This window comes from Giardia intestinalis, chromosome 4, assembly GCF_000002435.2.
Source record: "Giardia intestinalis strain WB C6 chromosome 4, whole genome shotgun sequence".
Taxonomy (NCBI): domain Eukaryota; phylum Fornicata; order Diplomonadida; family Hexamitidae; genus Giardia; species Giardia duodenalis.
Genome location: NC_051859.1, coordinates 1,903,967 through 1,920,236, shown reverse-complemented (window position 1 = coordinate 1,920,236; position 16,270 = coordinate 1,903,967). Strand labels below are relative to the sequence as shown.

General features: G+C 45.6%; 7 protein-coding genes and 1 non-coding gene across 8 annotated transcripts; 2 read left to right on the top strand and 6 right to left on the bottom strand.

Annotated features, from left to right (window-relative positions):
• Positions 1 to 25: 25 nt before the first annotated feature.
• GL50803_0014948 (uncharacterized protein) lies at positions 26 to 2,326 on the bottom strand (the record flags this gene model as incomplete). Its single annotated transcript, XM_001707734.1, has 1 exon — positions 26 to 2,326. One exon carries the CDS (start codon positions 2,324 to 2,326, stop codon positions 26 to 28), a length of 2,301 nt encoding a protein of 766 aa, XP_001707786.1.
• A 599-nt stretch (positions 2,327 to 2,925) lies between these two features.
• On the bottom strand, positions 2,926 to 10,038 carry GL50803_00115138 (uncharacterized protein; the record flags this gene model as incomplete). Its single annotated transcript, XM_038045679.1, has 1 exon — positions 2,926 to 10,038. One exon carries the CDS (start codon positions 10,036 to 10,038, stop codon positions 2,926 to 2,928), a length of 7,113 nt encoding a protein of 2,370 aa, XP_037902050.1.
• Positions 10,039 to 10,045: 7 nt separating this feature from the next.
• GL50803_00t0024 lies at positions 10,046 to 10,117 on the bottom strand. The gene has a single exon. It is a non-coding gene; the product is annotated as a tRNA-Gln (tRNA).
• Positions 10,118 to 10,179: 62 nt separating this feature from the next.
• GL50803_009413 (Protein disulfide isomerase PDI2) lies at positions 10,180 to 11,529 on the bottom strand (the record flags this gene model as incomplete). Its single annotated transcript, XM_001707730.1, has 1 exon — positions 10,180 to 11,529. The coding sequence occupies one exon, from the start codon at positions 11,527 to 11,529 to the stop codon at positions 10,180 to 10,182; it is 1,350 nt and encodes a 449-aa protein (XP_001707782.1).
• A 502-nt stretch (positions 11,530 to 12,031) lies between these two features.
• Positions 12,032 to 12,721, top strand: GL50803_0014947 (EF-hand domain pair-containing protein; the record flags this gene model as incomplete). Its single annotated transcript, XM_001707728.1, has 1 exon — positions 12,032 to 12,721. The coding sequence occupies one exon, from the start codon at positions 12,032 to 12,034 to the stop codon at positions 12,719 to 12,721; it is 690 nt and encodes a 229-aa protein (XP_001707780.1).
• A 34-nt stretch (positions 12,722 to 12,755) lies between these two features.
• Positions 12,756 to 15,140, bottom strand: GL50803_0024126 (VID27 cytoplasmic protein; the record flags this gene model as incomplete). Its single annotated transcript, XM_001707726.1, has 1 exon — positions 12,756 to 15,140. One exon carries the CDS (start codon positions 15,138 to 15,140, stop codon positions 12,756 to 12,758), a length of 2,385 nt encoding a protein of 794 aa, XP_001707778.1.
• Positions 15,141 to 15,224: 84 nt separating this feature from the next.
• Positions 15,225 to 15,545, top strand: GL50803_0060760 (IQ calmodulin-binding motif-containing protein; the record flags this gene model as incomplete). Its single annotated transcript, XM_038046240.1, has 1 exon — positions 15,225 to 15,545. The coding sequence occupies one exon, from the start codon at positions 15,225 to 15,227 to the stop codon at positions 15,543 to 15,545; it is 321 nt and encodes a 106-aa protein (XP_037902049.1).
• A 2-nt stretch (positions 15,546 to 15,547) lies between these two features.
• On the bottom strand, positions 15,548 to 16,267 carry GL50803_0024123 (Ankyrin repeat protein 1; the record flags this gene model as incomplete). The annotated part of the gene is made up of 1 exon (XM_001707725.1): positions 15,548 to 16,267. The coding sequence occupies one exon, from the start codon at positions 16,265 to 16,267 to the stop codon at positions 15,548 to 15,550; it is 720 nt and encodes a 239-aa protein (XP_001707777.1).
• Between the last annotated feature and the right edge of the window lie 3 nt (positions 16,268 to 16,270).

The window sequence follows — 16,270 nt, the reverse complement described above, 5'->3', positions numbered from 1 at the left end:
ATGTTCGATTTTCATGTCAACGTTCTTAGTTTTGTAGACCGTAATTCGTCATGATACCCTTAATCGTGTCACGCACGCTTGGTCGTACAGATGTCGTGCCCATCACATGAGATACAGTCGATATGAGCGCAGCTGTCTCGTTTGAGATCGGTACTTGTTGCTGGGGTGCAGCGTTATAGTAAGGAAACATGGGATATGTAGATTGGTGGCTCACAGGTGGAGTTACATACTGTGGAAAGATCTGTCCTTGGAGCGGGGTTGTAGGTAAGATGTGTGGATAAGGAGCTCCACTGATAGATGTCATGCACATGGGGGACACCATGGGCATCATGGGCATTACTGGAAGGGACATCATGCCAAAGTTAGGGGTCATAACCGGAAATGACCCGTGGTGTGCATATCCGGAATTAGAATGCTCAGCTGATGATGTTACAGATGCACCTAGGGGCACGCTATCCGTACCAATACTCCGGACAGTCTTCGTTTCGTTTGCTAGTTCCGCAATCCGGTCGAGCAGTTCAAATTGCCGAGCTTCCATTTCCTTTATAGATGCATACAAGTACTTATATTCTGATTTTGATCGCCGTCTATACGATCGATAGGAGCCTTTGGATCTGATACGGTGAATGTGATATCGCTCTTGTGAGGCTGTGGATGAGTCAGAAGACTCAGTACTTAGACTACTTGTAGAGGAAGATCTGATATATTTTTTCCGCTTTCTGGTGTGTAGAGATTTTGATTTTATGGGTTGTGTACTTTCATTCAGACAAAGTCCGCTTTTTCCTGGGCTGGATTTTACAGTTGAGATAGCAGAGCTTTGCTTGGAATCATTCGCTACCACACTATACTGGACCTTTGACGTTTCTTGAAACGTATCTTGTCTACCGCTTGATGATGTTAGTACAATCTCACCCTGATTGCTGTCTGCACCAGGTGCTGGCCCAAGGATTGCCAAATCTTGATCCATATGGTTGTGTCCATCTCCTCTCTCAGTGTCTGTTTCTGGTTCCCCGACCATACTAGCAGTGACAGAATGGTGTACTATTTTATATGATATATCTGCTATCTTTGATCGCTCTTGCTCCAATCTTGATGCTAGCATACTTTGCTCTATCAAGAGAGACTTCTTTTCCTCTTCCATCTTTTGCAGTAATACCTCCTTTTGTGCGTCTTCTAGCTCCTTTATCCTGGCTCGTAAAGATATGGTTTCATCGGCAACTTCAACAGAAAGGCTAGCAGCGTGGCCACTAAGAGCAGCTGGTGCATTGTCTGCCTTTACAGATTGGTTGCCCTCAAACTTAATTTTGGGCGTAGATAGCCCTACTATGTTGCTTGTCAATGATTTAGTTTCCAGTGCAGAGTGTATGGAGAGTGGAGAGTGTGCAGATAGCTTTGTGGAGCTGCCTGTACGATGTTCTGAGAGACCCTCGTGAAGGCTCAACTCTGAGGCAACTGACGTCTCTTTAGCACCGTCAGCGACAGATAAGTCAAGTGCTATCGACTTGGCAAGGCTATTGTTGCCAGGATCATTCAGTTCTATAGGTAAATCGGCATAGAACGACTCTAGCTCTGGAATAGCGGGAGTTGATGATGCATATGGCTCCACATGCGACCCCCTGCTTCCTATTGACCGATTTATCGGGGAAGCAGATATGGCGAAGCCTGCAGAGCTAAGGTTTGGTGTTTTCCCCTGTTTGTACGGATTCCAAGTATTGATAGGAGACACATCCATACCAGCCTTATTGTCACCTTCGGCTAGAGACGCGTTGTTATTGGTATGCTCTGTTAATGGACCTGGTGTAGGCTCATTCTTATATGATTGGACTGTATGCTTCTTAACTTTACGCCTTCTGTGTTTTTTCTCCTCTTTCTCTTCTATTCCCATTACTGCTGTAGACGCATTATCACGGTTCATGCCGCTGGATGCGGAGACTTCTTTTACTTGCTGAATAGCTGTTTTCGGTTGCGGAGATGGAGATCTTGCAGATACTGACCGGCGTCCTTCAATCTCCTTTCCCAATTGCTGACTATAAGCAGAAATGGATCTGTTGCTATCCCTTTTGTTGGAACGAGGAGACAAAGTGTGGGCCTCCTCAGTTAGCTTAACAGAACTTGCAGAGCGCTTTTTTCTCTTCCTGTGTTTTTCTGGAGCCTTTGCCTCTGCAGGAACGGGGTCTTGCTTTAAGGATAGTGAGTCTAGATCATCGACCACATTCGTATACTTTGCTGTTACACCGTTAAAAACGCCAGCGTAATCCACATCGAATCCATCCAAATCATCAAATTCATCCGGATCGGCTTGAATAAATCGAAACTGTGGCGGCATTCCTGATTTTAAATTTTGATTGGATGGCAACTGACAAGAACTGGAAGGGTTGCCGGCTGCATGGTATCCAGTAGCATCAACTATCAATTAGGCCTGCTCTATATCCAATGGCTACTCTTGTTAGGTACGTTTAGACTACTTCTCGGACTCTGTTGGCATATCAATGTCACGATTTTTTGCTGGTTTTGGCTTGATGTCCAGTAAAAGCTTGTGGCATCAAATGGCACAAAGACAGCTTAGTAGATAATCCACCCCCAGCATGTTTTTTACAGAACTCTACCTTAGACACTGGGTGGCTTAACTGTTATGCCGTTTAGTTTACTGGAAGCAGTCTCCCCTACGGCAAAGCAATTGTGAAGTCAACAATCGAGTAAGAGATATCTAAAATCTAAATTTAATATTTACCTGACTGTACAGGTCCTGAGCAACGATTGCATGTTTTGATCAATAGCTGACATAATCTGCCCAACTGAGCATTGTGCATGCATGCCCTACTATCTTTTAAATAGATAATTATATGTTTTATGATTGATGATTGTACTAATAATCAACTACTTTTAATGCGGAAAAACGCAAGATTTGGGGGAAAGACCGTACAATCAAGTGGTGTCACTCAATAATCTTAGAATCGCTTGTTCAATAGGTGACGATACTATGTATTCAGTAATGCACTCTTTTACGTTCTCCTTTCCTTGAAGGCTTGAAAACCCGTGTGACTGTAATATATCGATGGCTGCAACATCATCTCCGTCACATAATAGAGCAGCGCCCGCAAGTGCTGCTTGTAATGGAAAAGTATCTGTGTCCATCCTCCTAAGTAGCCGTAAAATTTGGAAAACGAGTAAGCCAATCTGGTGTGATAGATCGGGAATAGGGTATGAGCATGGAATCATATAAAGATCGGTAATTAGCATCTTTAAGCTTTTTGGCGACAATAACATAAGGTCCCACTTACTGAATATGGTCGTGAGGGTCTGTGAGACAGCCTGGAATTCATGCTGACTACCTCCTGATAAAGTATAATTGCATGCCTTAATTGCTAGGATGTCTATGAGCGCTTTGATTGACGTGACCGGGATGTCACTTTTGCTGACGGAGCTGGACATACACGCCTCTACAGTACCTTGAATAACTTTCTCCACTGTTAGGGCAGGAACAGACGAGAATCCTTTATTAAGTAGCATATCATGATAAAATGTTATCATCATCGGAGCAATGCCAGAAACTGATATCGCGTCAGAGGCGTTGAACATATGCTGAATTTTCTCCAGGAATGAAACAAATGCGTCAATGAAGATGGACTTCGAACTAATTGATGTCACTCCTCGCTTTAATCTCTTCTGCATTGTCACAATCCCTGTCTGCGCGGTTAAAAACTGCAGCAAGCTGGACTCCCTTTGATGGGAGATACTATGAACTGGAGAAAAATTATAGTATAACAATTGGTTGTGCAAGTTGGGAAGTTTCAAAAATGAATTGTAGCTTGCAGCAGTTGCTATCTTATTAGCTAGTACAACAATATCTAGGGATGCATAGCATAGATAACCAGATAAGGACGAATAACTTTCTATAGGATCGCTTGCTCCTAGCTCGTCAAGATAAAAGAAGTCGGACGCAGCGGCGAAGAGACTGAGAGCAGCGGATTGGAATCCGCTTAGTTCGCTTTCTGTATTCTTGTCGGAAAGAAACAAAGATAGCACAATTGTTACTATGGTGACGAGACCGAAGAGGCACTTGTTTTTCTGATATTCGTATATTCGAGAGATGAGGTCTTTAGGAATATATTTAGGATCTATTTTGTCGACATTATCAAGACTGCTTTTTACCTCTGGTGAGACAGTAGTTTCTGTGGTTTGATTGAAGAATTCAAGAAGATGCCCCGCGGAGGGGCAGTTTAGCCAAGGCTTGAATATGTTTTCAAAATCAAAGAGCTTTATAAACATTACTTCTATAGGTAATGATCGTTGAAGATCATGTATTGGAGATCCCAAATAAACCAGGAGAGATCCGCACCACTCTGGCTCCTTCGTCCACTGGTCAATAATATACCTCATGTATTCCGTTGGATTGAATAGAAGCACTAGGTAGCAAAGTGATGTACGCGCGTCCTTTGAAAATCGCCTTTGTAGTTCTCTACTTAACAGTGTTGAAATGTTGGCGGGGGCTTGGGATAGTGACTTTATAGCATCAAGCGCCATACACTCAAACACACAATGCATAGTTTGTCCTTTAGAAGAACCTAAATCTACCACGTTACAATTGTAAAACCCTGTGTTCAGCCCTGATGTTTCAATCCAATTTAGTGCATACTCCCTCCATTTATCTGGTTTTATGTACTTTAACAAACTTTGACAAATTGAGAAGGAGATTCCAGACGCCTTCTTATGATCTTCCTGAAGGTTTAGTGTACAAAACAAAGCGCTTGTTGCACGAAGAAAGCTGTCACGAATCCACATTAAAAAGTCTAAGTCATAGTTGCCACTTTCATATATGCTATGTTCTTCAACTGTCGGCAGTGACAAAAGAAGGATATCTGCTTCTGCTAGGTAAGAATTCATTAAGTAGGCATTTAAAGATTGCCAGCCATTGGAACCAAAACGCCTGGTCAGGAGTTTCTCTGCCAATATGGATACCTCTAGATACGGAGACAATCTCGACATATATAGTAGGGGTAGTGGCAGCTGAATTAGAGATTGACTCCCATCAAGAGATGCTCTGATAAAGAGTTTCAGGAGTGCGTGTCCACAATTCTTAGTGCAAAGAATAGACCCCCAGAAAGCCGTGTCAGAGAATGGAAACGCAAATATAGGTGTTTTAATAAGATCTACCAAAAGCTTTGAGTTGAAAGGATGGATGGCATGCAAAGTCAGCAGATCATTGGCACTGAAAAAGGACAGCGTTAAGACACGTTTTTCATCTACCTGATGCGGAGGCAGAGCCTTCATAGACATTAACCGAAACTTCTTCGGAGACTTTGCCGGCGCTCGCTCCCTAGCATATCGATATGAGAGCATTGCTAAGCTAGATATATTTTCTCTGGCATATGCTACTTTTTCTTTTAAGGAAAAATGCTTTCCATGGAGCTCTTTAAAAAGATCCTTGGTTAGGCTACCATCTACGGAGTTGATGGCCTTATTATGTGTAGCCTCATCAAGATCGATAGCCTCTCTACGCGCTTCACTTTTCTCGGCCTCCAAAATATTTATAAATAAAGAGTATTGTGGCACCTTCAAGCCTATAACATGTCCTGACAACGGTAAAGTAAGAGTCGATAACATATCCCCTATCGTTGCATGTAGGGTCAATCTTAACTGTGACTGTATTGAGATCACCCTAACGAAAGCTGAGTCGCAGGAAAATCGATTAGAAGATAAGAGCATACCTGAGGATTGAAGGCACTGGTTAAAATACTTAAAAAGGGCAGAAAGAGCAGAGAGTAGCAGGGTAAAGAACTCGACTGTTTCTGACGAGATTAGGACAGTCCATTCTAATATGTTGATGGTGTGATTATCTGTACCACTTAGTGATCTCTTGAGGATGTGCAGCAGGATAGTGAGGGTCATGGCTGCAACCGTTTCTTCCCAATTAGTTGTGGAAGCCATTTCTTCAGACCTCGTTGCATTGTTGAGATGAAGAGATTTCTGATACGGTGATCTATTTTCAGTCGGAATGTTTGGGAAAACTTTGCTGGCTTTTCGAAGAACAGGATTGAAATTGAGGTAAAGAAAATTTCCCAGGAGATAGACCGTGCGAAGAAACACTGATCGTTTGGGAGCTGCTGTGTCATCCTTTTTCTCTGGATAGTATAAGCATACCAGGAATGAGCTATATAACGCTAGGACAACCATGCACAGGTCAACTGATGAAGAAAACATGAATTCGCTGGCATTGTCTCGGGGCCTGCCGCTTATAAAAGCAAGTAGAAAGTAGTAGCACGCCTGATCTGCAAGAGGTATGCTGAAAATCGTCGTCATCCCGGTGCTTATTACGTTCTCTAGTGCGTTTTTTGTCCACAAGTAATGCTCGTCGTCTTCTAACATTGTATCTGACAGTACCGTTGCCTGCTGATAGTGGGGCAAGAACTCATTACGCGTTCTAGCATATTGAAGAAGATGAAGCTTTTCCTTTTTATTGAATTCGTAGAAGTCTGTTCTGACTATTCGTGTAAAGCAGGCAAGCAATCTCATTGCAGTCATACTAATGGCGTCATTCTCAGCACCGCTAAGCTCCTTTTGGTTGTTTTCTGCGTGGGTTTCAAATAGATGAGTAGTATGTTTGTAGAGAAAGTCTCCGGATGCGCCTATGTTTAACAGCACTTCCAGCTTTATCAGCAAGGCACTGCCCTGCCTTGCCAGCTCTCGTCCGACCAACATTATGGCGGACCGAATACTGATAAGTCTGGTAACAAGTATAGGATTGTGTGCCAGAATGTCAATAGTATTTTGTGTCCATCTATCAATCGATCTGGTGAAGCCGGGAAGAGTATTGTTCTCCGTGCTGTCAGGTTTAGGTAATCGACTGACCTCGTGAGAGTCTGTGAATGAATACACTCCAGAATATCCTAATGCAGTTGATTTTTCAAATAATGATATGTAGCGAGAAATATCGGTAAACCCGGGTAATGATGAGGTAACGTTGTTTAGGTAAGCGCATATTTCAGCGAGTGCTAAAACTCCATGTAGAAGATATTGCAAATGTAATACTGTACCCCCAAAGGCAATCGTCTTCTTCTCTTGGCATTGAGTCTGAAATGAGTCTAGAGAATACAATATTTGCAAATCAACTGGTGCACTATTACCTTCCATAGACTTGATGAAAGTAAGTAGCAGAGATCTTAGTGGCACAGGAGGATTGCTGCGCTGAAGCTGGAACGGATTTTCTGTATCAATAATGCATCCAGTGGAATTCTTGGTATCCAAAGAGTAAGAGAAATCGCTGGCTACCAAGTGCAAGAGATCAGAGAGAAAAGCAGCGACGATCTCTAGGGGGAAGTGCCGAAAAATAGGAAGCCGCATTAGTCGTTGTGGTGATTGTCTGTGATCAAAGAGTATCTTTATACAACTGTCATCACAAAGTATTTCATCGATTAGTATTTCATATAAAATATCTGCAAGGTCAGGGGGCAATTCTTCGGCGCATGTAACCTGGAGAAGGCTCTGTTTATCTCGAAGCAGCTGCGTCCACACTTCCGTATCGATTACATTGGTAATACTGGTCAAGTTTATAAGAGAATATTGAAATGAAAGTATATGATTAGAGATTAAACTACTGGACCTCCGACTCCCTGACATTATGCCTGCAATAAGGTCTGCTATTACGACTGGCCCAGCAGTTAGCGCAGAGAATCGATTGAGCATGCTAGTTATTTGCTTGGACGAACCATATTTTAGCGTCATATCTAGAAGCAGACAATGGTCAATATATGAGTACTTGTTGCTGAGTGGGGTGAACGCTTCTAGAGTATACAAAAGCCCGTCAATCATGGCAGAACAGGCCCATATGTTATCCTTATCATCGTGTGCGGTTGATATGAGAATATACATCTCCTGGATAAGTGTGTTAGCTGGTACCAGTGTGTGAGTCGGTTTGGCTTTTTGCAACAAAGTATTGGGTATGCTATGTAGTTGGGAAGCTAATCCCAAAGAATAGAGTAGTTCTCCGAACAGCTGCGCAAGAACATCATTCATTTGATGGGACAGACTAGTGTCTGGAACTCTCACTAGTACAAAAGATGGTAGAATGGAATTATAGAGAACTAAGGATTCGTGTATACAAAATGGTTGGGAAGGATCCATATCTGTCAACTCGAATAGCGCCAAAGGATGTGTGTTAATAATATACTCCTGTGCCAGCTTCAATCCTCGAAAAATGCTTATCCATGCCTTCATAACATTTATTGGCTTATCAATCTTGTCGTCCAATGCTTTAGCCGCCTGTATGAAGCGGGCCAAATAGAGGCTGGTGCTATATGTGCCCAGTGTTTGGGCCAAAAACTCACCGATTAAAAGAATACTAGAAGGACCAGATAGGGAGCTTGCGAGATATTTAGGGGTTATATAGCTCGTGCATGCGCATAGTCTAGTTGCAGTTACTTCTGAGGAATTGCTGTAGGCGTCATTGAAGTACGGAGATGTCAAGACAAAGCGAAGAATTCTCAGCGAAAGAGGTTCATTGGTTAAGTTTTCTAACGAGTCTCGGAGGGATGGCTTAAATTCTGTCAAGAGAATATCTAGCTCTTCATCACTCCTAAGTTCATATGCATCTAAGAAGATATCATAGAAGATCATCTGTGACATGGCAGTGAGCCCTAAGGCCGGCCGTTTTATTGAAAATCGCGACAGAAGAAATTCTGAAACACACGAAAGAGGAACGTTGGTTTCCATAAAATTGCGGAACGAATACACATGGAGGTCGAACTCCCTTGTAAAGTAATTGCAAACAGATCGAATGGGTGAAATAAACCCAAGCATTATGTAAAAGAAAGCGTCGTATCGAAAGAGGTCGTATTCCCGCGTGAGTGTATGGGACCGTTGTCTTCCATCCGGAGAATGGAAATCTGTATCTAGAAGCCATGTTATGATTGTCTCAGAGCTGTGCTGGAGTTCGTCTTCAACAAGAAATGCGCGAGTAAACCGTACTATGGTGACGGCTATCTCCTCGGAGAGGTTGCTAATGAGCTCCTCCAACAAGCTCATATCTTCTTCAGTGGCATCCATCATATACAGCTCAGCATGAATGAAGTAATAGCTTGCCAGGGCCTGAGCATAGGCATTCCCCAGAGCAGTCGCAAACCCCAAAAGCTTCATGATAAGTGTCTCATGCTGCTTAAAGAGCTTGCGTGATCTGAACATACTGTGACTGCTTTGAGTAGGCGTATGCATAGTGAATGCGACGGCGTTGGAACTGTCTGAAAGATACTCGTCGACAATAACGGATGATAGTGTCTGAAGAAGGCGGCAAGAAATGTTGGATATCTGCATAAGGTGCTCAACTCGTCGCAGTGAGGAGAGAACAGCCAGCGAGTGATAGTACAGGCCCCGGACGGAGCGCGATATGTACGTCACTGTATTGTACAACCTGGGATATTGTTCAAAGCGCAAATAGGGGATGCTAGAGGACTCAACGGAATTTGTGAAGGCGGGATCAAGTATGTTGTCTGTAACTATGATATCTGAGTAGAAGTCAGGAGAATAGACCCAAGCCAGATCAGCATCATCGTCATTGATGTTCACATTGCAGACCCAGGCAAGTGTGTCACAAAGAAACAGAACCATATTGTCCCAATAGATCTGCTCCTCTTCATCAAGAGATGTGCGCAGAAACTCACAGAGCTTGGAAAAGCTGTCTGAATTGGCCTCAGGAGCCCTAGATGGGAGTCGATGGGCTGGCGTTTCATCGTGGATCATGCAGCAGAAGAGACTGACTAGGGCGTACCGGGCCCGGGCCTCGATGTGCACCGTGTCCTTGGACTGATTCGGTAGCTGCCGAAAGTCTGTTGTCACAAAGCCGTAGGTGCTGCTAAGCTCCTCAAACCAGTTCAGGGCGGCGTCAACGAGCCTTTGGCGCAGGAGGTGTGATCCCGCCGGTAGAAGGACGCGGGCCGCCAGACCGAGGAGCTCGTCATGCTCGTCGCGGGAGAGAAGCAGAGCCGCGTCTGCGGGCCGGCCAGCCGCAAAGAGCCCGAGCCGGCGGAGGTAGGCGTCCGGCTGCATTGAAAAGCGCTCTCGCTGGGGATCGAACCCAGACTACCGGATTCAAAGTCCGAGGTGCTAACCATTACACTACAAGAGCCTCGGCGCCAGGAACAGGCCGGAATTACTCTGGGGGTTCCAGTGTCTGCAGACAAGAACGGTTTACTTCTTGCGCTTCTCCTGCGCAGGCTTGTTGACGGCAGAGGCCTTTTTGGGGCTCTGCTTCGGGTCCGTGCTCTCGCTGTCCCTCTTGGCGGTCTTCGGGGGGCTCTTCTTCGGAGTTCTCTTCTTCTTGCCCGTGCAGCAACACCCGACGACCAGGCTCATGACGATGGCCGACCCTATAAGGACCATGGCGACGAAGAGCGCGAAGTTCTCATTGAGCATTGTGTTCATGTACTCCATGATGCGGTCAGCAATATTGCCTCCAGATGGGGTGTACTCCTCGCCCTGGGCCGTCTTTTTGGCGGCCTTGGCCTCCTCCTTGTCCATATAGGAAGGCGGGACAGCCCCAGACTTGTGCTTGCGGAGGAACGCCGTGACGTCCTCAACCACTGAGTCACCAATGGATGCCTTGAAGTACTTCTTGCTGCCTGCAAGAACGTCATAAACGACCAGCTGGGGCAAGTCTTCCTTCTTGATCTCAAACTGTTCCATGAACTGCGCCCACTGCACCCCATCGATGGACGTCAATGTGTAATAGTCGTTGACAAACTTAGAATCCAAATCTGCAACACCGGTCTGGAGCTTACGTGCAAAGCTGGCGAGCTTGCTACGCGTGTCTTCATGCTCAGAGGGATCAATCGCGAGAAAAGTCAGAAGACGGCCAGGCCTCTTGAGAAGGTCCTGGAAGTTGCTAGGCCCGAGCTCAGGGAAGAAGGGGAACCTGTTATCTTGCAGAAAGGCCTGGACAGAGGCCTTGTCGAACTTGCCCTTGAAGTCTAGCTTCACACCTTCGCGCATCACATAGAGCTTCTCCTTCGCGCTTTTGAGGAATCCAAAGAAATGCTTTCCCTTCATGGGTGTAAAGAAGTCCTCAAATTTATCGAGGAGCTGAGGGCCTTCCATGACGTAGTAGATGTCGGGCTGCGACGTCTTCGAGGCTTTGTCCTTGATGTCATTGATATCGTTGTACTCCACAAGCGCGGGCTTGAGCATCGCCTCGGCCCACTGCATCATGCTCTGCTTCTCCCTGGGGCCGTCGTAGTCCATCACTGCCCCATTACTCTGCAGGAGCTTGATGGTCGGATAGCCATTGACGCCGTACTTCCCGCAGATCTCCGTGTGCGTAGTGCAGTCAACCTCAGCCACGGGCATCACAGAGAATTCCCCAGACATCTCCTCCCAGGTAGGAGCCAACTGCTTGCAGTGTCCACACCACGGAGCGTAGAACTTTACAAAGAGGTTCTTGTGCTTCTCAAGCTCGCTCTTGAAGTTGTCTTGCGTGAGAACCAAGACCTCTGCGCTCACAGAGCCAAGGAGCGCAAGTGTACAGAGAAGTCCAAGAACCATGTTGAGAAGAATTAATTTACAAGCATTTTTTTAAATGTCACCATTTGACGTTTGACCGTGGCAGTAGCCTACTTTGTACTAACGCACTCTATGCCAGGCCTAGCGCGCCACAAGGCGGAACTGGTACTTCATAAAATCGAATTGCGTAGTCTGTGCCATTCACCACTTACAGACTTAGATACTGACATACTGCAGCTGCGATAAAAAATCGTCTGGCCGCCTCGTGCCTACGATGGGCTAGGGAAATGCCGTGACGAGACACGCACTGGGTGGCCATTGCGTCTGCGGTAGATCCGCCGATTCCACAGCCCAGAAACACCCTTTACTCAAGCTGGCTGGTTCCCATCCGGCGTTTGGGACTGTCGCGATCTTTACGGCACAAACTGACTAATGCTGATAGAAGCGCCTAGCCCATGTGCTCGTGAACAAGGTTGACACCTGTCTATGTTCCAATCCCCGCGCTAATAGCTGGTTCTTCAGAAGCCAAAATTGTAAATCAAAAATGCCGAAGGGCAAGAAGGGTAGCAAAGGTAAAAAGAAGCTATCGCCAGACGAAATTGCAGCACAGGAGATTCAGCAAGAAATCCAGCCCATCTTCGAGCTCTACGATGCAGATCGGGATGGCTTCTTGTCCATCAAAGAGTTTCCTTACTTCATGAAAGCTGTATGCTCTCCGCTACCCCCAGAATTGGAAGAGCGCGTCGAGTCTACGTTTACAGCAATCGATATCGCCATCGCTACAGAGTTTGTCAGAGAGGTCCGTGAAAACATGCACATAGCAGATAGAATGAAAGAGGAGTTCTTTTCTATTTTGAACTTATCGGAGGTGCGAACAGGCCCCATTCAGGAGATCAAGACTCTAAACTCTATTCTCTGTGTAGGGGAGTTTAAAGTATCTCCTAAAGAAATAAAATGGCTCCTCAAGCATGTGCAGAAAAACATGGCCCAAGACCTTCAGCGACAAATGATCGGGGAGGGAAAAAGCCAAGAAGAAATCAAGGCGGCCATGGACGCCGTCTACAAGAGCGACAAGACAGACATCCGCGAGATAATTAAAGTGATGAACTTCAGTATTCAGACCGGCACGTGTCTTCTACCAGAGGAGGAAAAGGAGCGGAAGCGAAAGGAGGAGGCTGCAGCAAAGAAGAAAGCCGAAAGAGAAAAAGAACTGAAGGAACGACAAAAGAAATAAATCCACAACATACAGAACTATGGTCCAGAAGCAGCTAGGGTGTGTATGGAAACCTGCAACGGAGGACATCTATGGCAGAAGCTGTTGCTGTCACTAAGTATGGACAAGACTCTTTTTCATCTTCTGTCCCTTCAATGGTTCCACAAGTTACAAGGCATGCACCTAAAATCTCTCCAGATGTTCTTGTGATAACTGCATTGCTGTAATCCGTTACCCCAAGACATACCTGCTTAAAGTCCCAAAGGATTGCATACTCCCCCACGCTTGCCACCAGGAGCTCTTCGTTTGGGGAGAGCGTCGCAGGAGAGAATTGTAGACTGGTAGGCTTTTGTGTTGTGGCCGAGAGTAAAACTGTTATCAAGTCCTGTGTTAGCCGCAGTAAGCGAGGCTGCTGACGTTCAGAGAGCCTTAACCCGTTGTGCTTGAACACACTGCTCGTTTCTCCCCTCAGGTAGTATACTGCAATCATGGTTGGCATTGTCGCTACAAGCCAATCTTCATCGGTAGTTAAGCATAGACCTATGATTGGAAGACCGAAGCCTCCGAAGCTTGTCGCTGCACGCGCCATTGTGTGGAAGAAACTGATATCCCCTGTGTCAGTAGCCACAACGAGATTTCCTTTGCCAGATAAGCACCCTACTGACAGGTTAGCGACAGCCTTATACGTGTAGCTATGCCCTGTGAGATGGGTCTTCCCAGAAAGCCGTCTGTCAATGAGCTGGATGCTGGAGTGAGTGATTGCTACGATGGCATCGCTTGGCGATATGTTGCACCCCACCACTGCCGTCGGGATAGAGCCTTCTTTACATATACAGAAATCCGTAGGTGAAAGAAAGCGATCTGCAGCTACATTATACAAAAGAATGTGCTCACTGACTCTCCCTGTAGCTACATCAAATCCATAGAGGCCATGGCTATTACTGCATTCAGTATAGTCACCCAGAACAGAGTGTTCCATGCCTTCTTGAAGGATTACAGAATCTACATCCAGCACGGAGCTAAACATGGAGCTGAGAACGGAAGAGTCTATCTTTGATCTATTCTGTTCATTGCTAACGAATAACAATCCAGAGGAACCGAAGTTGTAGTCGAAACATATCTTTGATGGTACAAATAACGATGCGCCTAACTTGCACGTGGTGACGGAGAACTTCTCATCAGTACTATCATTTATGTTTTTAAGACATAGGAGATCCAGGTACCGTCCCATTGTGGCTGCTACATAGGCCCCCGATTCCGTAAAGCATGTGTTGCGAGACCGTGGCGCATTTCTATTTGCTCTAAAAACCACATCAGAGCAGCTAAAACTGTGATCTACGTTGTAGATATGGCCTATTTCAGACTTTAGGGTTAAAAACCTATCGATTTCACCACCAGTCCTACTAGATAGAACCGATCGGTGAGTTGTATAGACACTGCCTGGGAGCTTGGTTTCTAAACACCCCAGAGGAGAAAGTGTGTATGAACTCCCAACAACAGTATCGGAATTCTTGGTTGTGTATTGATGTATCACAGTCTCTTCGAAAGCCACCTCTGGAGTGGAGACAGAGGGGTAGAGACTGTGCGGGCTCGAAGCCGAGATGTTTGTACAGAACCTTTCTTCAAATTCTATAAACGTAGACAACTTCTTGAAAACAAGCACGATGGGTTCCATTGAGATATGGCGCTTACCCTTAGGTCGAACGGGAAGAAGAAGTGTCAGTTCTCGGTCGCGGTGAAAGAAGCTAAAGGCAGTGATGGAGGACAGTGGAACTAAGAACCGTCCAGTATCCTTTATTATAATAAGCAAACATATGCGTGCTCCGTGACTTGCATTGTCAAGAATATCAGTGAAATGCGCATTCCCTATGACACGCTTTATCTCGTCAACATCCAAAAAGGCCATCTTTCCAATCGTGCCCAACCGCATGATCCTTTTGTCGCTAAAAGGATAAGCAACCCGGGCCTTGTATGACTTTGGTATATTTATACATTTAAGCACGCTATTTGTCCTTATACCCTGCAGAATAAACGGTGTTCGTGAATCAATGAGAAGTTGTGTTGCACGTTTATGTATGTACGAGAGCACTTCCATATCAGTGAGCGAACTGCCACACTCAATCTCGCACGAAATGACTGAGGAAAGACGAAGACACAGAGTATGTGTAACTGCACAAAATGGTATGAGGGAGCTCAGTCTAAAGAAGAGAGACAGCTCGCATGCGATGATATCAAGCTGTGAGTCCTCTAGACTTTTGAATGTTAAAAGGATAGTTCCTAGGTTCAGCTCGCTGTGAAGAGTCTTCTCTAATGAAACCGAAAGCACTGTATAAACAGGAATGGTGTGCAATGAGACGTGTGCGCATGACTTTCCAGATAGCCTTGAGACGGTGTGGGAGGACTGTGAAGACAGAAAGGCATACCCATTAAGTTTGATCATGCGAAGTGAGCTGCGTGTTGGTTCGACAGGCCGTGGCCTAAAGATGTAACCACAGAAGGTAAGTGAAAAGCTTTTTAAATCTTAATGAGGTCATCTCTTCTCAGCGCGCACTCCGGTGTAGAGCAGAGCGCTGCGATAGTCATACAAGCATGGATCCGCGGCCATAGAAGTAGAAAAGAGACGCTGGAAGTGTGGGTCTCCTATCTCTCTTCGGTAAAAGAGTGCGAGGGGGAAAAGGTTGAAGCAAAGATACGGCTCCCACTACTAAAGCATATAGAGGTAAGGCCAAAATCGAACAAACAAACTGGAAAAGTAGATCCCATCTCGTGCCGCAAAGAAAAGGTCAACCCATACTCAATCTGTCTGAGTCAAAGAGGACAAAACTCAAAGAATAGCAACAATTAACATTAAATCCACATGCCTGGCTTTATAGAATTCCGAATTGCGCGCTCCATTAAGGTACCTAGTTCTGTTTGTGGTATACGTTGAAGAGCTCGCTTTCCGCTGACTTCTATCAGCAGGGGCGCTAGTGCCTCTACACCATATAAAAAATCATGTTGCACAGCCAATGGAAGAGCTTCTCCGTCTTCTAGCATGTATTCGTCTTCTAACAGCAAGTCAAAGCACTCTCTGGAACCGCCCATAATAGCCCACATTAAAGCAGAGTATCCACGGGCAGAAAGATAGCCCACTTCGTATGGCTTCAATGCCTTGCAAACTAAAAGCAGGTCTGTATAGGCTGCGCCCATCAACGCTGTCACCCCCCAGTAACCATCCCGCATCCCTGCCTCATATTTGACGAGCAACTGGACAATATTTGTGTGGCCATGCCAGGCTGCCATCATCAGGGCAGAACAGCAATTGAACTTCCAGTTGCGGAGCTTGTATTGAATCTTTGTCTTGTGGCCCGCCTCTTTCTCTACAAGGAGTTTGCAGGCTCCGTAGTTGCCTCTGGACGCGGCTACTGCCAGTGCGGTGTACCCGTGTTTGTTTAGTTGACCACTGTGCTTCAAGAGGCTTGAAACTGTCTGAAGTTCATTGTCGCAGATGGCTTGAATCAGGTCGTCATGTGTGTTGTGGTAGCCGCCCGGGAGGCGTCGCACCTGAATAGGGTGCTCGACAAACATCTC